The following is a 21,062-nucleotide window of genomic DNA, read 5'->3' as shown; positions in this document are numbered from 1 at the left end:
TTGCTAAATTAGTTGACGATTATTTTCTTAATTGATTAATTGTTTCAACTCTTGTTTTTATCCTTTTATTTCCTCACTTATTTAAATCCAAATCAATCAAATTATGAGCTCTTTTAAATTTGCTTCCTATTAAAACAAAAATGACTCAAATCTGTTCCGTCAACATGTACTAGTGTGTAGAAATAGCAAAGAAATACTAAATAAACTTTCCATTTCCTGACCACACACTACGTTTGCAGCACCGATATTTACAAAGTCTCATAAGATGGAGAGGATATCAGCCCTGATTTCCACTGTCCCATGTTCTCCCAGGTGTAGAAAACGCGACCTGACACCCAGTCCCTGGTCACAACACCTGCGCCTTGGCTTAAAGCTCAACAGTGCATGTGGAGGAAACGATAAAGTGAGGGGCAGAGCCTGTAATCTGAACTTAATGATAAAAACACTGGTGGGCTTGTTAATGGGGCTTGTAACAGGAGCTGGGAAGTGGCGAGCTGTGTCAGCGAAGGAAGCAAAGTGGTCACAGAGAGGGCAGTGAAAGCTTAGCCATCACCCATTTAGAACCCATTCAGCCATCGCCTGATGCCTGATAAGTTGGTTAAAACCCCATGAACCTGGAAACCTGCTCATATCGGCACACAGATGGTGCCTGCTCAGTAGCAGCCACTTAGCTGCCTGGTGTCGGGTCGTTTCATTAGCTTTTAGGCAGAACAGGAGCTGCTGCAGAGAACCCGCCACAGGAGAAACTAGCATGTTGCTGTTAATGCGGGAAAAAAGGTTGATTTAACGTTAGGAGATACAGCTGAAAATTTTAACGCACTAATTAATGGAACAGCCTGATTTGACCTAAAAGCCTCCAGTTGCCTAGTTGACAGCAGGATGTTATGGATTCGACGAACGACAGAAAACAACGGATGTTTTCTGCGACAGCAACAAAAGTTGAGCGTTTTTCAACTTTATTGTGTTGCATCGTGAGCTCAGTCTCAAAAGTCACATGCAACTATTACGCTAGCTGGACGAAGACAAGCAACTGTCACCTAATCACACAGGCTCCAGAGGAAATTAATGAATACAGACATTTGTAAATTAATGTTTAAAACAAAAATGGTTTCTTTACTAAACCCTTCCTAATATAAAAACGGAAAATCTTCAAACCTGCTAATTTGACAAAATAAAAAATTTTCTTGAGCATTTTTTGTAAACATGCAGACTGACAGTTTTTGCCCAGGCCGGCATAAGAACTAGAAGATTAAATATACTTGTCAGGTGTTTTCCTCAATTCTTGTTGAGTACTGGAAGTAAAGGTGGACAATATGGACTTTAAGCTTTATCACAATCTTTTCAGGTTCTACAGTGATTACAAAGCTCACAATAACTATTTATTACTACGTTTTTAAGTTATAAAAGTACCTGAATGCCACAACAATTAAATACCCACAAACATAAATATTATTAAAAAAACATTCCCTTCTTCAGAACTGCAGTTGGTAACTGTTTTTTAATCATATTTATTGGTATTTATTGATACCGCCGATGAAAAAACGCAGGAAAATTCGGGAAAACTCATGATCCCAACAATACGGACAGTTTCGTGGGGTTTTAAGCATCATTAATTGGAATTTATTGTGACAAAAAGAAGTCAAAATTCTATCATGATAAATGATAAGTGATACAATAAATTCCCACATCTGACTTGGAGACTACATTACCTGTTTTCTGCTACAAAAAAACTAAAAGAAAACAGATATTTGCTGCATTTTAATTGGTTAGATTGAGCCAGAAGAAGATTCTAGCAAAGAACCACAACTGCGTGGATATTTACATTTCATGTTTACAAAGTTAGGCATAGTGATGTATCGTGATAACTTTTGTAATCCATTGATGGAACCAGGTTGTTATTAAGCCTCCTTACCCACATACTGCTCCACGTCTTTGACGGAGAAGGTAGGAGGGGGCAGCTTCAGACCCAGGCCCTCCATCTCGGTGATCACGATGGGGTAGTTGAAGCCGTGTCTCTCCAAATACCTGGTGGTCACCTGCTCACCCTTCATCCGTATCAGGATCTCCTCGGCACTGCAAACCCAATCACAACAAGACTCAGCCTTACTTTTGTTTATACACACAAAGAAATTAACAGAATGGTTTTTCTATTAAAGATAACCCAGAAATGTCTGGTTCTGGGTTATCGCAGCCCAAAAAGAAACAGAAAAAAAAAGTTTTTAGGCGTTTGTGTGACGGTACACACCTCGGGAAGGTCCTTTGCTGAAGCTGCTTAACGAACACAGAGGTACCGGCCTGGACCGGCTTGGACCCGTCATCTGGCTCCGTGTAATCATGTCTGTGCCAGTTGTTGCGCCTTTTCACTGCAAAACAAACACAAACATCTTTATTTTTATTATTTTGACAAAAACTGAAACAATTATTCTAGTAATTGATTATTCCATCAATTAATCGTCAGAATAATTGATCAATTGGAGAAAATATTTGGCACATTCTGCATTTTATTTAACTTTATTTTTTCCATGCAACATTAAAAATTACTTCTATAATTAAGAAAAGGAACATTTTATTGACTCAAATTCAATAACATAGCATTCCTTTAGTGAACATTTGATCATTTGCAGCAGATAAAAAAATACTTCTTCCATCAATATGTGAAAAGCTTCTGCTTAATTTAACATCAATGCTTTGTAGGGGTAATATGTTGATTATTTTTTTAATTAACCGATTAATAACTGATAGCAAAAGATGCTTAATGGAAAAATGTGAACCAGATGAAGATAAAACAATCCCACTTCAGTTTTGAATCGAACATATTTTCCAACAAAGGCCTTTTTTTGTTTAAATTTTAAAAATATATAACTTTTATTAACAGTTTTCTGAGTGTTTTTCCTTTAGAAAATTATCTTTTAATTTTTAATCTGCATACTATAGTTAACAATTAATCAATTACTACATTAGATTATTTCAGTAATCAAATAATCATGATTGATCTAACTGTTTCAGTCTTAACAGTCTAGTTAAAAGTTCAGTCTAAATTTAAGCAAATAGTTAATCATTAACTAGTCTGTAAACTCCAGTTAATGATTAATCAATTACTAAGTTAGTTGAATAATTAGTAATTAGTTTCAGTAATTGAATATTTGATAATCCAATTAATCAGTTCAGCAATAACAGGATGTAAATAAAAGTAGTTCAGGTTAAAGCAGCCAAATCTAAATTTCAGCAAATAACCTTTTCTCAAATTCTGAATACTCCAGTAAACAATTAATCGGTTAATAATTAGGTGTGGATTATTTTGCAGTTAATTAATAACGAATAAATACAATTAATTGTTTCAACCCTAAGAGGATGAAGGTAAAAGTTTATTACTTTTACTTTTATTACTTTGGTAAAGTAATAAGCCAGGTTGGAAATTCAGGAAAAACATTTTTTTATTCTGTATATTCGAATACTAAACTAGCTAAGGATTATTTTAGCAATTGATTAATCACGTTTAATCCGATCAATCATTTCAGCTCCAACAGAATGCAATCAAAAGGTTGAAGCAGTTTACATTTATAGCCTTTTCTATCTGTCTAGATAATGATTAATAGATTACTAAATTAGTTGGTGATTATTTGAATAATTGATTAATCAGATTAATCATTTCAGCCCTCGGGGGTGTAGATAAACGTAGTAAGCTGGACTGAAGCAGTCAGTATAAATTTAAGCTAACAGCCTTTTTTGTCATGATTAACTGATTACTAAATTAGTTGACGATTATTTTAATAATTGATTAATCTGAATAATCATTTCAGAACTATCCGTTATCCTGCAAATCATGAAAAGAAAAAGAAAACATGAATTCCCTACTTAACCCCTGTGCTTGTACACAGAGGAGCTTGTCCAATCAGAGTTTACAACAGCATTCAATTAGCCCGTTAATGTCTGCCCTGAGGGGTCGGAAAGGTCAACCCGACCCCCAAACAACCTCTTAAGTAAAGAGAAAAAAAACTTAGACTTGACTAACACTCCAGAGAGCCATGTTTCCCCCGGGAGCAGTCCGACATGCAGAGACTGAGGTGGTGGGGAGTTAATAAAGACAATGAGAGGCTGTAAGGACGGCTGGGGGAAGGAAAGCAGCAACTGACGTCTGCCAATAACGGCGGCGTTACTCACTCAGGGAGGGTCCATGTTTGACATCGCAGTTGGGACAGTGGTAAACGTCGATATCCACGGCATGGTGCTCCTCAACGTGAACACAGCTGAAGCAAGGCGGGAAAACTTTGATTAGCACCAAATTTAAATATTAAATACTTTTTAAAAACAAGAAAAACTGAAAGAAAAACCAACGGTATCCAAAAAAAAAGTGAAAACAATCATAAATAATATCTGTGTGACGCAGGGGTTACAAAAGCTGGGTGGAAATATTTATTCAACAGATTGTGACCATCAAACTAACTTCTTCCATAAAGAAACAAACAAGGGAGCATCCAAATGATGGGTGCAGAAAACACTGTAGTAGTTCAGCCGGGCCAAATGGTGGCGCTGCGATGCGGCCACAGAACAATGCAAAAACAACAAAAGAAAACACACAGTAATACTGAACGCCGGATTCATGTAGAGACAACATAAACAACAGAAAATTTTGAAAAATACGTCTAATTTTTTTTAGTTTTGCACGATGATACCAAGTTTGGGTTTTAATTTGAAAGGTCGCTTGTGTTTGTTTTTCCTGCACACTTGGTCTCATCAAAGAACAGAGCTTGACTAGGCCAATTCAATCTGGAGAGACTCACAAAGAGAAGAAAATAGCAGTTAAAAGATTTAATGGTACAATTCTTTGGCGCTCGGACCCGGCAGAAGACCCCGAGCCGAGGATCGCCGTGAGCAGGCGGTCTGCTCGGCGAGCTCGGATAGTCTTTCCCCCGGGACCGAATCTGGTGGTGGAGCGGAGTCTGGAGATGGGAGAGCACGGAGGATCCTAGAGTATGTCCCTCATGGTGAAGGTGGAGATGGGGAGGAGGAGGGTCGTAGCACGGCTGACGAGCAGGAAGCCCCGAGGGTAGCTTGAACTCTTGAAGGTGTCCTTGGATGACAATTGGCTGGAGCGGCGTAGAGCTCCGTTCCGGATTGGCTGATGCCAGGCGTGGTGATTAGATGATGTGGTGAAGCTGGTCGAGTCTCCCAGTTTGAATTTTCGCCTAAGCTCCATTTCAATCTGGAGAGACTCACAAAGAGAAGAAAATAGCAGTTAAAAGATTTAATGGTACAATTCTTTGGCGCTCGGACCCGGCAGAAGACCCCGAGCCGAGGATCGCCGTGAGCAGGCGGTCTGCTCGGCGAGCTCGGATAGTCTTCCCCCCAAAAGAGGGAGCCGGGCCGAGGCCCGGCTGACCTGCAGTCTGACAGGACTGATAGGCGTTGGTTGAGGCCTGCAGTCTGACGGGACTTATTGCCAGTGACAGTCCAATTTGTTGGTAGGCAGTCGGACTATCGGGGAATGAGAGGCTTGTTTTAAGCGAGTGTACTTTATGGTTGGCTGCGACTAACTCCAGTAGTACTTACTTATAGTGACTGCGTCAAGCACGAGTGACCATTCATGTAAGAAAACGTTGGCTGGTTTTATTCTGTCACGTGTGACGAACTGACGCTGTGCGGATGACGCGAACCTCCTTAGCGCTCATGTCTGCATACTAACTGCAAGTATGCCTCCTAGATACGAGTCGGAACCGATGGATGACGAGTAAAGGAAGCAGTCCGGGCGAGCGGTGTTGCTAACTATGAATGACTTGAAAGAGGACGCTAGTGAGTTCGGATCGCTGTGCAGGTGAGACCTGCCTGTCAGAGGGCAGATGTTGACGCGTGCGACTGGAAATACGCGGACGAGATACGCACTGCTAGCTGCGATGAAGTTGAACAATTAGAAAGGGCCTACGAGCGGCTTCCGGTGATGAGACTACTGGCCCCAGAACGCTGCTTCCTTCTGGGGCGGTTCTGGGAAGAGCGACATAGGCCCAACAGAGGTGGGAGGAGTACCATCCTCCCCGCTATGTACTCCGGGTGCGGTCAAGCGCCCCACTGGTGAAGGTGCTGCTAGGGTGTATGCACGAGACCATTTATCCCGGTGCGAGGCTGCGTGGTTTGTGTTCCTGACCTGCTCAACTGAGAACGACGAGCCTTTACGTTTGGTGGCCGGGATTGCGGTTGGTTGTGTATTGTACCTACTAATAAAGCCCTTCATGCACTTCTGCCGCGTTGTACACTTTTACCTGGACCGCACTGTCTGAAGCGCCGACCCGGGAAGGCTGCGTCTCTGTTCTCGGGTAATCTACCTGCTGTGTCCATAGATAAAGTATTTCCTGTTTCAGGCAGCTGAATAACTGCACCATTTTGGAGTTGCGGCGCTCAGGACGCTCTGCTGTCTGTTTGTGTGAATAGGCTGCTAGAATGGAACTGATGGAGAAGAGGCAGGTAGTTGAGTAGGCAAGCACGCCTCCTCTGACCCAGAATAAGGAGCGTGAAACTGAACGGCTGATCCAACAAAATAGTTTTTTTATTTATTTATTTATTTTTTATATAAATTAAAGTAGAAACTGTGAATAAAAGCTTGCGCATAACTCCGCTAGTTTCCAGGTACGTTTCATATATGGCTTAAAGGATTCCCCTCTACTAATTTTGAAAAGCTTAAAATTGGTGCTGCGATTAAAAGCCCAGCGGCAGCTGGGGCTGGAGAGCGGAATGTGTTGAGATACAAACTGGGATTTCAGACAGAATTTGGAGCGATCTAAGCAACCGAGGAAAGAGAGGGCTACGGCGGCCTGAGCGGGGTAATGATGGAATGAGGTTGACGAAAATGACCGCCCTTAGAAAGGCGGGGCCGGTGAGACTCAGATCAGTTTAAAATCTGGCTCTGCAACTAATTAGGCTAATCACGACCCTGAAAACGTCGAAAATGACCAGCGATAGGAGGCGAGGAGAAGAAAAAAAAAAAACATGACTTAAAGGTACTGGAGCGCTGACGGTGACATGATGTGAACGGAAAATGAACTAGTCAGGAGCAGGTACGTCTTACCTAGACAACGCCCAGTGGGCGCAGGTGGAGTTGTCGATTGATGAAGCTGAAGAGCCAGCTGTGAGTTGAGATACGCGGAGGTGAGCGTAGCGATCTGATGGTGAAGTTCTCCCGGAGGTGGACTGGGAAAAACGGTCAGGCAACGAATCGAGTCCATAATGGGACGAGCAGGAAGAGCCGACGTGTGTCGGTGGGGCCACAGCGGATCGTGGAGACAACCAGCGGTTGCTGCAGAGGACGGCGCACGTAGAGTCGTAGCACGGCTGACGAGCAGGAAGCCCCGAGGGTAGCTTGAACTCTTGAAGGTGTCCTTGGATGACGATTGGCTGGAGCGGCGTAGAGCTCCGTTCCGGATTGGCTGAGGCCAGGCGTGGTGATTAGATGATGTGGTGAAGCTGGTCGAGTCTCCCAGTTTGAATTTTCGCCTAAGCTCCATTTCAAAGCTACCATGCTGGTAAAAACTGCTAAATTTGGACAATGATCTGAAACCTTTAAGTCCCACAAACTGTAAAAACTAATAATGCAACAAATCATTCACACTGAATCAGAGGGAAAACATTCTCATCACCTGAACGTCCGACAAAAATAGTGATGAACAAAATCTAAAACGCAAGTTGAGGAAGAAAGATATTAATTCGCACCAGGACAGTCGACTACTCTGCAACAGCAACACCCACACTGCAAGCCGAAACTGTTCTGCAACAGCCAAACCACAAGCTTGTGCAATCCTCCGCTGCATACCGAAGGTCCATTCCAGAGCCGCGCGAGTTAAACAGCAGCTGGGTCTGAACTGTGGGAAACTCTGGCAACAAGTGCAGCGCCATGACGCCACAACATCCTGCGTGACCAGGCCAGTCGGCTTGGCAACAAGAATTAACCATGTGAGGCAAAAGCAGCAGCATCACAAGGGTTTGGTGACGCAGGAGACTTTCAAGAGCTAAAATAGATATATAAAAATACGTAAGTAAGAAGAAGGATTGGTGATGAATAAGAAGTAAAAAAAATAAAACAAACAATACGGTGACTGGGAAGATTTAACAAAAGGAAAAATAAATGCAATAATTTATTTTAAAATACTAAAAGTACAAAGTATAGTACTTTTCAATAAGAAGAAAATAAAATTAAATAAAAATGAAGAATAAAAAAATATTCAAATGTGTAGTAAAAAAAAAAAAAAAAAAAAAGTACCGGTAGTTAAAATAAATGGTTTTCCAACCACAAATCAGGGAAAAAACCAAAACAAACCTGTACAAAATCCACACAACAGTCATGAACAAATTACCTTTACAGTACAATTAAAGAGAAACTATGTCTTGTTTACTAAATTTCAAAGCCTGACTTTTTCCCTTTCTCTATAAAATATTCAAAATGTTTTATTCCACAGAACAACACACCTTTCAGATTTACATTTGTAAAGAAATTTTAATTTTTTCCACCTTACAGCTACTTTTAGTCGGTCTATCGAATAAAATTCTGAACAATATATTAAACTTTTTGATTGAGAACCAATGAGGCCATGGGTAATAGTAACAGTTGCATCGCTTTGCTGCTTCAAAGTAAAAAAAATAAATAAAAAGCCTGGAGTTGAAATGAACTCAACTATAACCTGTAGGAAACTATAATGTTAATAAAACCAAAGAGCCAAAAGATAATCAGGAAGAAACAGGCTGGTACCGATCCAAAAGACGCCAACAGGAAGTCAACAGTGGCTTCCTCTCGCTCAGTTACCATAGAGACCCTCTGCTCACCAAACACCGACTGCAAAAGGTTTTAATCAGGCAGGGTGAGGGCTACTAAACCAACAGTCCATCCTGGATGTTCTCATGTTTTTCACTGTTTGTTGTGGTTCAAAATTACTGATTTGTAGCAAATTTCTCCCAATAAGTTGCAGGATTTATATTTTTTGGCTGTTTGGATGTTCTGGTGTGAATTCATATTTTTCTTCAACTTGGTGGGTTTTTGGTTTTTTTTGCATTTTAGCTTTTTTATAATAATAATGAAACTGAAACTGGCAGAAACGATTGGCTGACTACTTTGTAAAAATAAACTGCAACAAATCTTATTTCAAATGGTTCAGAAAGTAAAATTAGGAACTTAAATATAAAATAACATCAAAATACAAAGCATAGAACTAGATTTAATAGATCTGCCCTGAAGGACTAGGTACACCGTCACCAATACCCGATTTAGATTTTTTTCAATATCAAATATTGGAGTCAGATTGAAGCATCTCTTATTTACGACAGTAACTTCGTATAAGAAATTTTCAAATTTTAATATTTACTAATGAAATTGAGGCGAAAACAACAACGAAAATAGTAAAGAAAGAAACACTTAAGTCAGGTTTGTTGTGAAATTTATCAATAATTTATATCACAATACATTTTTCACAATAAATGGTAAAGGTCTCCCTGGTTGTTTCTAAATCAGTTTTAGCTTGGAAAACATTTGGTAAAAAATCTCTTTGCTCTGAGCAACAGCAGCACTGAACAGCTCATGTCTCAGGAATCTCTGCTGACTGTGAGTAACGGCTTCATGCAGCCAGGTCGGCTCAGATGTGCGAGGAAAGCACCATTTTGTTCTTTCCTTTATATAACACATTAGGAAATAAGCACTCTGTGCCATAAATGCCTGCCTGACTCAGCTTAAGCAGCAGCTGCCATGCAAGCTGCAGGAATCATCAACCTGATTGAACAGAAAGGGAAGTACTTCCTGTTTCGCTCAGGGTTTGATGACGTATTGCATCACTGCGACCAAAGTTGACCTCATGCACTGGAAAAGCAATCAGTGCAAAGATTAGATACGAGTGTAAAGAGCTGCATACTTTCCCAACTTTTCAAGCATTTTCTAACTGAAAACAAAACAAATGAACTAAAACAGTTTCAATTTGCAGTATCGTTTAAAATATAACTAAATTTTATGTTTTAAAATGTTTTGCGTGAACAAAATAATTCCTCCAATTTCAATAACTAACATAAAATATAAATCATTGAGCATTGTGAGTAATACATATTCTTTGGATTTAAAGAATGCAAACAAATCATACTATAGTGAAATTAAATGTTTAAAAACATACAAAAAAAATCTCAAACATGTTCTCACTAAGATTTCTGGGAATTAGCAAATGCAAATAATTTTGGTAATTCTAATTAAAATACAACAAGAAAATGTTAGCCTGATTTAACTTCAAACAAGGAGATAAAAAATGTCTGTTTTTATTAGGTATATGAAAATATCTGGTTGTTTGATCTGTTGTTATTTTTGAGAGATTTTCATGTAACATAATTGTAAAGGCATAATAATTTTAAATTTATACAAAAAAACTTTGATTTATTCTGAACATTTAACACTGGAAATGGAACAAAGTTACAAGCCTGGCGGGTCACCAGGCTTTACTTGCTTGTTTAATCTATTTTAATTTTTTAATTCTTTTGCCTTTTTAAGCTTTTATAGTTGGTGTTTAGGCACTTTTACACATAATTATCTTGTGATATTTTTATATTTCCTGTCAATTTTAAAAAAAATTTTAATCTCAAAAACACGGTAAATTGCTGGATTACTGCACCATCGCTTACTAAAGTTTCCGGAGTAAACACTACGAAATATATTTTAAGTATCCAAAATAAACAAAACAACAAATAAAATGAATTTTGAAGTCTCTGTAACCAAAATTGCCCTTCATAAAAACAGCTGGTTGAGACCAAAACACCAGACTGAAGATTTTTATCATCCAGTTTTTGGTAGAACCAGAGAAAAGAGAAAAAAACAATCATCCAAATGGAAACAATCGAGCTCATTTCAGTTTCTAATTGATTTATTGCTTACTACAACATACTTACTCTAAATAATATTTTCCAACTTAAGGCTTTTAATCAGACATCAGAATGATTAAAATTGAAAAAACTGAAAATTGAAGCATTCAAGGATTTTAAGAGGTAGAAAGTTAGACAGTTGGTAGAAAACCAGAAGCTTCACACAGTGTACAGCTAATCTGACTCCTATAGATAAAACAAAACGTTTGTGTGTGTGTGTGTTTAGCTAACACACACGCTCTTCCCTACGCTTCCTCTCATCAAGGGCCTCCTTCCTGTGTGACTGAGAGGGCTTATTCATTAGTCAGCGCTCCATCAGGGGTTCATTGTCCCCACAGATCAGCGTAGAAACACAAAGGCTGGAGGCGGGCGCCACCATTATTTTAAGCTCTAAATAACCTCTCTGCTTGGGACGGCGACACGCCCACATTAGGGAGCTGGGACGGCCCTAATGGGTGGTGATGGAAAGGAGATGAGGGCAGATAAACACACCTGGCAAGCTGTTACCTACAGACACAGAACTGAAAGTCTCACTTTCAGTCATGTTAAGATGTAAAATTCTGTTTTCTTTAAGGATTCTATGTAACATCTGTACATAGAGTTACTCTGTGCATAGCTTAAGTTCGGTTAATGTCCAAGAGGTTTGTTAAAGAACATTACTGAGTAAATTCGGCGTGTAAGAGGAAGAGAAAATGATGTGGAAAAAGAAAGTTTAAGGGTGAATTCACACCAGCCCTGTTTAGTCTGCTAAAATTAAACTTAACTTTGTTAACCTAGAAAGTCAAAAAAGAGTTTTTTTGGACCTTTCCGCCTGAAAACCTCTGCTTTGCTTTGCTTTAAATTAAATCTTATGCAGTTTGAATGCAAAGTGCTCCAAAGCAGGAAGTGGACTACAACACAAGGCATGCTGGGTAAATAACGTGTTTTGTTACCAAAAACAAAAGAGAAATCCTACAGCCAATAAAATCTGACAACACTCCATTTGTGTTTGCATTTTGTGAATGAAGTTGCACTCAAGTGTCTTGAGCTTTTGGCGTCGATTCCGTCAGTGGTTGTTGGTGCAGCGCCACCACAGGCGAGGAGGGGAACAGGACTTTCCAAAGGGTTTGGTAAAAGCAAACTGCAGCAGCTGAAAATTTAAATAATGTTCCAACTTTGGTCCCCCATTGAACTGAATCCACCAGACTATCAGGTGGCCCACATAAAAATGATTAGATTGAAAACATTGTTGTTGTTTAATCATTGTTCATGATTAAACATGGAAGTGGCAGCATTATGCTGTGGGGTTGCTTTTCTTAAGCAGGGAAATCAACAAGAAAACCTGCTTCTTCCATTCTTTACAAATACAAATCCAAAAAGCATGGTTTGCTTTGGTAATCTTTGTCGGGGTGAAACGATTAATCGGATCAATTGTGATTAATCTATTAGTGGAATAATTCTCAACTAATTTAGTAATGGTAAATCGTTAACTGGAGTACATATAGACTTTTTAAAAAAAGCCATTTTCAGAAAGAACAACACACTCAGAGCATTAACTAAGACAAAACTGTACAAAAATATACATCTTGGATTAAATACAAAAGAAAAGCCTTTGCAAATATATCCTACCCAGAACTCCTCACATGGAATAGTTTCAGCTTCATCTCAATCAAATTCTGTAAAAGCCCAAATCTCCTATTAAAACACCATTTTCTACCCCAAAATTACCCAGTTAACCCAAAAATTAACCAATTAATCAAGGAATAATATGCTGTTGCATTTTAGGCAATAAAATGTTTATGTGTATAAAAAGGAATATACAAAATGTTTTATGAAAAACCAGCAGAATGTGCCATTTTTTATTTGATTAAGTGATTATTTTAGCAATTAATTGATTAGAATAGTTATTAGTAGCAAAAATGTTAGGTAAATTTCTTCTTATGCTAAAATTGTGTACTATTTTGTGTATTTAGTCTAACTAAAACTGGAAAAATAGCAGAATGAAGGGTTTACAAAGCACTGTGGAGTTTAACAGCAATAAGCATCCAAGATGAATGAAGAACCATCGTTTTTGGCTTTACTAATGAAACCAGGGAGTCTCTGCAGTGAGCAAAGAGGCTCACTTTGTTGTTTTTAGTGCGTCGGGGAGCCAGGAGGAGCTTAACAACTGAATTGGCCTCAGGGCTACTGCAGCTCTGTTTTCACACACCTCTTCCACATGGCGTGTCCCACACACTCAACCCTCCTGAGTCCAAAAACAAACTCATCTGGTGGCTTTCACAATCTTGTTTACATGAGATGGTAAGTAAATAAGTAGTTACTAGTTTCCAACTATTTAACATAATGATGGGCGATTAATCAAAATGATTTCTATGGTTTGTGAAGATTACATGTTTTGGAAAATCTGGATTTGCACCTTAAGAGAAGGGCTGGACGATATGGCTTAAAAATAACATATTCCATTTTTTTCCTGGCAGATCCTATTTTCATTAACTTTTTTCCTAAGAAATAAATGACAAAATATTTTCAAAAAGTAGCTTTTATTTCAGTCACCCCTTCAGGGAGTTGGATAACAGTATTAGGACCAGGCTACAACAATGTATGTTTAAGTATGAGAATATAGTAATAATATTAGCAGAATAAAGATGTAATTTTACCAGGACGTTTTATAAATCTGAGAAAATTTTTTTAAAAGAGATTATTAATTTATTCAGAGAGATGTCAGCGAACCAAGTGCGGCCATCTTGTTTTACAGCTTCTATATTAGCAGCTAGCTACCGGTAGTTGCAACCATGTTGAGTCGCAGATCGCAGTGAAGATATCTGTCCCACAAAAAATAGAAAATTACATACAATATGAAATTAAATTGTCCTGCCACAACAAAATTTAAGACCTGGGATAGCTAGAGTCTTAGTTAGCAAGAATACATTAGCAGCTAGTTAGAACAAGCCAACTAGCTGCTAGCTTCTGAGTCAGAGAATGCAGTGAAGATGTCTGCACATGACGGTATACTCCCACAAGAAAACAGAAAACTACATACAATATGACATTATAAATAGTCCAGGCAACACTAGATTTAAGCCGTGGGATTTGGATATTTAAGGCCAACTCATTGTTTCCAATTAATTTAAGACATTTTAATGCCCTAATTTTAGATACACAAATTTAAGACTTTTGAAGGATCCCCAGACATCGTAATTTTGGTTGACTAATAATCAATATGTGAGCTTTTGAGTCTATTACCATTGATCAAGCTTAACCGAATGCCATCTCCATGGTTCAGAGACTCAACTTCCCAATGAATATAAACAGGAACTCTCTTTAACTTATCAGACACCTACGATCTGAACATCTCCATCAGGGACAGCAATATCCCTTCTTTCATCTATACATCCACTTAGACTTTCGGTAAACACGAAGAAGGCCCTCGGCTGAAGCAATCCGTCTCTCTTTAGTGCGCTCGCAGTCTGTTGGACAGTGACGGATCGTCCATTGAACTTGGCTCCCCGGAGCTCCCATCAATCACCTCCCTCTGTCCCATCGCGGACCGCCGATCTATCGTCACCCCCCACCGTCAGGAAATCAGACAATGGGAGGGCCTGAAATCAACACTGGGATCTGACTTGACCTGCTGAGGATTTGGAGAGTGGCTTTTATTTCAGTCCACCCTCAGTGAGTTGGACGATGGAGTATTAGGGTCAGACTACGAGGCGTTTTGTTTAATTACCAGGATGTTGTTACAAAACAACAACGTCTTAACATTACGAGAAAAAAGTTACTTTAATGGGAAAAGCTTCTAGAGTCATTAGGATTTGAAGTATTTCTTTTTTCATAATGGACTTGTTTCAAAGTCTTGCTGCTAAATTTGTTGCCGATGTGTTAAACGTTAATGAATTTCTATAAAGTATTAAGTATTAATTGTAAAATATATACCAAAGTATAACTTCAAGAGATAATGTTCTTCATTAATTTGTGTTATTTTACATGTTGGAGTTTTCATTAAAGTATGACTTTGTTCTGGTAATTTTACAACTTAGTGACTCTATTCTGGAAACATTACCACAACCACTTTACTACAATAACCTTATGACTTTATCTCAAAACTTTGTTTCTGTAACATTACAACTTTATTCTTGTGACCTTATTCTCATAATATTGGCCCTAATATTGGGTAGAGTTGACCTGACTTCAAAATCCAAATAAGTAAAAGCTGAAAAACAAGATGGCGGCCATTGGCAAGCTGACATCACCCGTCACTATGGAAACACAAGAAGTCCATTAGTGAAATAAAAAGTAAAAGTCTGGATTTTCCAAAATTAAATTTTCAAAACCCCAAACCCAATCAAAGCGGTCATAATTTTCCACTCTTTATCACAATACATCCACAAACGTCGATGGTGTTCATTGGGACTTTACAGGACAGTAAATACTTTAAACCAGATTTTGCTGCAGCTGCCTGCCAAAGTTTTGACATTTCTGTCGATTCCTATTCGTAGAAAAGCAAATCTCTGCATTGCTCCTCTGATTAATTGGATGCACATGTCTCTGTAGGTTTGCAGCCATCCAAGAAAAGCTTACTGTTTAAAATTATGGCCGTCTTTATGACAAATCCAGGAATATCGACTGTTTAGGTAACTTTTGTAGGCAAGTTGTTGCACTGGATTTTATTTAGGGGCTAAAGAAATATGCTTGCACCACTTTTCATATTATTTATGAAGGTATCGTCATAACTTTGCACTACATGGTGTTGGTCTACGAGATAAAATCACTGTAAGCACATTGAAGTTTGTGGTTGCAAGGTGACAAAATGTGAAAATACACAAACAAAAATTGGTTTTTAGAGCAATGTAACCAGTGGCAACAGCAAGAGCACACAGAAAAGCAGCAGAAGCGTCAAAAGGTGAGCTACTGGAAAACGTTTCTTCACAAATAATTGTTTCCATCTCCTTGTTAAAACCTAAGGTTTCATGCCAAATAGAAATAATACCAAACAAAACTACCCAGAGATATTGGTGCTGAGAAAATACTGACGGGGTGCATCGAGGTGAATACACACTTCTCTGTTGCCTGGTGACATCGCCGTTCACTCGTCTGGCACTGATAGACCCCAGAACCTGGATACCAAAGACCCAAGTGATGAAAAACAGGGAACACTTCAGCAACTGAGGGAGAAAGACAACGTTCCCCCCACACACACGAACACGAACCAAGCCAACAAGCAGAGAAACGAGCAATTGGGAGTCTGAGCTCCTCTCATTTCCACTCAATCGACTTGCCAGAGAATATCCCCCTTCCTTCTGGCCAGGCTCGTGGGAAAGAGGTTTGAAAAAGCGACCGCTTTTGGAGGTGCGCCCTGTGCGATTGTGCCCATTAGTCATCAATGGGGGAACCTGGAACGTTTGTTCCTTCCTTCGTGTTGGCACATGACACACACAGCGAGTGTTTTCTGGCTCCGGAGAGCCACGAATTGTGACAGCCAAGTTTTCTGGCAGGACACCCGATGGTTGGTTACGCAACGGCTTCCGTCATTTCAGCATGAGCAGAAACAGATTGTTGTATTCATAAACAGTTGCTGTGGAGATGCACCCACACAGGCTGAGTCAATAGATGGTTTAGGTCAGCCTCAGGGCCACGGAGATAAAAAGTGAGCACTGCAGAAAGTGAATAAAATCTATGACAACAGCCCTGATCCTCCTGGTCCGTTAGGAATAATTAAGGACAACTACTACAACCTGGACTATTACTTTTAACTAACAATTAATCGCGATTAATCGACTAATTTAGTAATGAATAATTGTTAACTGAAAAAAACAGGCAAAACTTTCTAAAAATATATAAATTTTTTTATTTAAGATTTAAAAAATATGTTCTACCCAGAACTAATAGTGGCATAGTTTAGCTTCATCTGACAAAAACAAAAATCTCCGATTAAGCAGATTTTGCTATTCAATTATGAATCAGTTAAATCAAAAATTTGTCTATCTACAAATGATCAAGCGTTCACTTATTGCATTTTAGGCAATAAAATGTTTACTTTATGTATTTTTAATATTGTATAAAATAAGCTCACATAATTGCCTGAAAAATCTGCAGAATGTGGCAGTTTTTTATCCAACTAATCAATTAATCATTTGAATAACCAATAACGTTAGCTGCAGCCATACATCCTGTACAACTAAGCAACCAAATACGTCTTCTTATGCCATAAAATGTTGCATTTTAAATCTCCAAAGTTGCTCACGGTATTAGACTAACTTGTAAAATGTTGGATAGCAAGCATACAGATGATTGGGTCATATTACACAACAATAAATTCATGCAACCAACACCCACACGATATGAATCATATGACAATCTCACGCAACAGTAACTCACTTGAGATAATAATGAGAACAGTAAATCAAAAAGGAAATGGAAAGTAGGACATAGAAGTAATAGGAGGACAACTACATGCTTTGGGTCCTTTAAATTATCCCGCTGTCAGCCACTAGGGGGCTCCTGCCATGTGGCTCCTCAGCTTGAAAGAGGGATTTAAATTTCTCCAGCTGTCAATCAAAAAGCCCAATCATAACAAGCCCCTGGGTCTCTAACAAATTAGTTAAAAACATTATGTGAAAACATGTATTTTTTCTTGAAAATAAAAACAACTCTACAAGTGTCTGTAAAGTAAACAAAACCCCAACAGAGTGTTTCCAAACAAACACAAACTACGGACTGAGGTGAATCTAACTAAGTTTAAAGTAAACTCTAAAGGTTGAGTTCACTTTTCATAACCAGGTCAGACAGACTGAAGCTACGCAATGAGTTTTCTAACACTTCATGCTATAAATCTCAGTGAATTGTAATATTTTTATGAAGAGAAACCTGCAGGCTTTGTATGTTCCGATCACTGAACTAAGCTTTTGATCTCGGGCTGACTGACACAGCGCTGTCTCCTTCTAACATCCACACTCAAAATAAGTATTTAACTCGTTAACGTCAACTGTGAGGGGATTTAAGACCTCCAGGTTCACGTCGGGTGATTTAATGTGTCCAACCGAAAACCTATTTAAGCTCAAAAGGATGTGGAAGACATCGCGACCCCACTTTCGCTTGTTAAGTAGCGTCAATAGACGATTTAAAACCCCCGTCGCCCACCGCTAGTGTTAGCAAGCTAAGTTAGCCACCAGTCAACACCGCTCGAAGAAACCGTCGGCTTTACTTACTAAACAACCAGTGTTTGTCGCCTTCACCGAGCCACGTCCGTTAAAGACATCCCAAACAACCTACCTGCCGTGAAACCAGTCCTTACAGGTGTCGCATTCGATCATAAACCGGCTCACATCGTAGGGCTGCCGGCAGACACAGTACAGCGGGGCCGCCGCCATCTTCCTACTGTCCCCAAACAACGCAGGAATGAAGCGGGCGGGGATTTAACCCACAGTCCGGAAACACCCGAGGTGAGAACTTAAGCATCCGGAAACACCCGAGGTGATAACGGGGCATCCGGATGAAGCCGAGGACAGAGCTGTATGGCAGAGCGTTGTAACGTATAATCTGAGGCCGGAAGCGTGTCCAAAAATTGTAATAAATTTAAAGTAGTACTTCATCAACATATGTTTACTCGTGTTAAAGCACCGAATATCTGATCTCAACATTTGATTTAATATTTCAAAATCGTGAGACAAACAAAAACATACTTACGAGCAAACTGTAAAAATTTTAAATGTAGGTATTAGAAATATTTTCCTAATGTATATTTTTTCAAAGGAAAACTAATAAAACTAATACAGGTATATCTATATTTAGCATTTACTGTATCTTCTTGACCTCCAAATGGTTCAGTACATAGAAAATAACATCAGAATAATAAAGTTTGTCACACTAAAATATATATTGTAGGTGTGTCTCCTAATCTACTAATAAATGTTTTAAGTCAATGTTATCAACAGACGTGAAAAAAAAGATCTTTTGACGTCTTGAGGCGCTTTAATTATTGTATGATATATTGCCTTGCCATATTACCGAACCGTTACGAGATCCTCCGTTTTATTGAAGCCCATCTCTGACGTCAATTTCCAAATTATTCATTTCCATCTGTCTATGTAGGCACACAAACAATAGGCTTTTTCCAAAAAGAAAGGATGACATAATAAAACTGTCATGATCTTTCTTCTCAAGAACAAACTGAGGTTTATTTTCCTTAATTATTTTAGTTTTTTACTAAATATAGAAAAATAAAAACATGACTACCAGTCTTATATAGTATTGTATAGTACAACCAGGGATTAGTGAGCCCCGGGACAGAGGAATGTAAACCAAAACCCAAATCTCATTGTGAATTTTTGTCGAGTTTTGGTTCAATGTTGTATAATTTAGTGTAGATTTTTGTGTATTGAGTCAATGTGCATATATTTTTCATTATTTATTGTCGTTTTTCCTATAAAATCAGATTTTCTTTTTAACAAAACGTTTTAAAATGTTGAAAATAAAATTAGTTCATCAGAATCATTCAGCTTCATATTCAGTTAGGTACAATAAAATAAATATAAATTAATTAAATTAGAAAAATAATAATATGTCACTTTATTTAGATCCCTGGATTCAAAATATCAATAACATTTTCATTTTATTGACTCGGGTACCCACCTACGTTTATTAAAATGAAATAAAAATAAATTTAATTAAATTAATTTGATTATTTTACTTTATTTATGTACTGAAATCCAAATGTGCATAATTTAACTATCAATAAAATTCAAATTTTATTAACTCAATTACTCAGCTGGGTATATTAAAATAAAAATAAAATTAACTAGTCAGATTAATTTATTTTATTTAGAAAACTCAATACAAATGTTCATAATTTACCTATCAATAACATTGAAATTTTATTAACTCAGTTACTTGTAAAATACTAGTAATAAAAAAATAATAATAATAAATAAATAAAATACTCAGGCATATTAAAAAATAGATTACATTAAATTGAATTAATCCATTTATGTCACTTTATTTAGGTGTCTGAATCCAAATGCATAATTTACCTGTCAATAAAATGATAATTTTAAATACAATTAGAAGTTAATCTAAATAATTTAGACCCATATTCAATTAGACTTATTAGAATAAAATAAAACTGAACCCCATTATGCATAATCAGCAGTTATTTATCTGTAACCTACAAACATGCAAACAAAAGCTGTTTCTCTGACTCATTCCAGCGCTGAATATTTGCATGGCTGCACACATTACAGCATCCATTTTCAGCCTGAGCAGCTCAGAGGAGCTTAAAAAAAAGTCAAAACACAACGCAGACGCTCAGCGTGTCTCAGCGGAGGATGTCTGACATGCCCTACGTGCCTGCGTGCTGAATAGCAATGGGACCACCGACCCACAGCCTGATCCGAGAGCTGACAGCACCCATCCCCCCTTACATCCATCTGTGCTGCTCTGCAGCGCAGCTCCACTGCGTCCACGGAAGATGCATGAAGACTCATCTGCACAATGTTGACTTTATGGATGTAAACAGTTCTCAGAGCTGCTAGCAGTTAGCTGAACTTAGCTAGAGAAGATCGTCATCGGTTATTTTTATCTGATTTGAGAATGTTTTAAAGGAACAAAGTGCAACATACTCAAACTGTGAACTGCAAAGAAAATATGTTTGGATTAGAAAAATAGCATTAAATCAGTTAACACACTGGAAAAACAAAGCATTTTGCTCCATTTCTGGTGGAAATATCTTGCCACACTTGAAAAGAAACAAAACTAACTTACAAGAAGATTTTTAGCAAGATATCGGAGCAATAATTCCTTAATACAAATTATAAGTGAAATTATCTGTCGGTGGAACTATGTGTTTAAAAATCTATATTAAGAAATTGTTGACTTTAAACAAGCTCCTGTCTGTTGCTAAAAGTCTTGCAAATTAGTTTAGTTGTTTTTCCAAGTCTCATAAAATATTTGCACTAGTAAAAGTCCAAAAATAGATTTTGTATTTTTGCACAGTGTCATAAAATAAAAAAAATTTTTGTTTGCAGTACCTCAGTGTGGGTTTTAAGTTAATAATTTATTAATTTTTATTAAAAAAATATTATTAGCATTTTATTTAATTTAATTTAATATCACATTTTTTCTTTATTATAAGTTAAAATATCTTGTTCCATTGGCAGAATATTTCACTATAACCAGTGCCTATGAGAGTAATGTCATAATATTACAACTTTATTGGGGTA

At 38.0% G+C, this 21,062-nt stretch overlaps 1 protein-coding gene across 3 annotated transcripts in view; it reads right to left on the bottom strand.

The window, feature by feature from the left end:
- kdm7aa (lysine (K)-specific demethylase 7Aa) overlaps positions 1-18,274 on the bottom strand; it is a 33,661-nt gene extending 15,387 nt beyond the window's left edge. The window contains exons 1-4 of one of the 3 annotated variants that reach the window (XM_044108709.1): positions 18,118-18,274; positions 4,162-4,247; positions 2,246-2,363; positions 1,913-2,073 (exon numbers count right to left, since the gene is read on the bottom strand). In XM_044108709.1, the coding sequence (XP_043964644.1) occupies positions 1,913-2,073; positions 2,246-2,363; positions 4,162-4,247; positions 18,118-18,215 (463 nt within the window). In that variant the 5' untranslated portion in view covers positions 18,216-18,274. Of the gene's footprint in view, positions 1-1,912; positions 2,074-2,245; positions 2,364-4,161; positions 4,248-4,819; positions 8,043-18,117 lie in introns of those variants that run through there. The other 2 variants (XM_044108710.1, XM_044108711.1) reach the window with 2 other exon arrangements.
- Between the last annotated feature and the right edge of the window lie 2,788 nt (positions 18,275-21,062).

Source organism: Gambusia affinis, linkage group LG23 (assembly GCF_019740435.1).
Source record: "Gambusia affinis linkage group LG23, SWU_Gaff_1.0, whole genome shotgun sequence".
Taxonomy (NCBI): domain Eukaryota; kingdom Metazoa; phylum Chordata; class Actinopteri; order Cyprinodontiformes; family Poeciliidae; genus Gambusia; species Gambusia affinis.
This window is presented reverse-complemented; position numbering and strand designations above follow the sequence as displayed.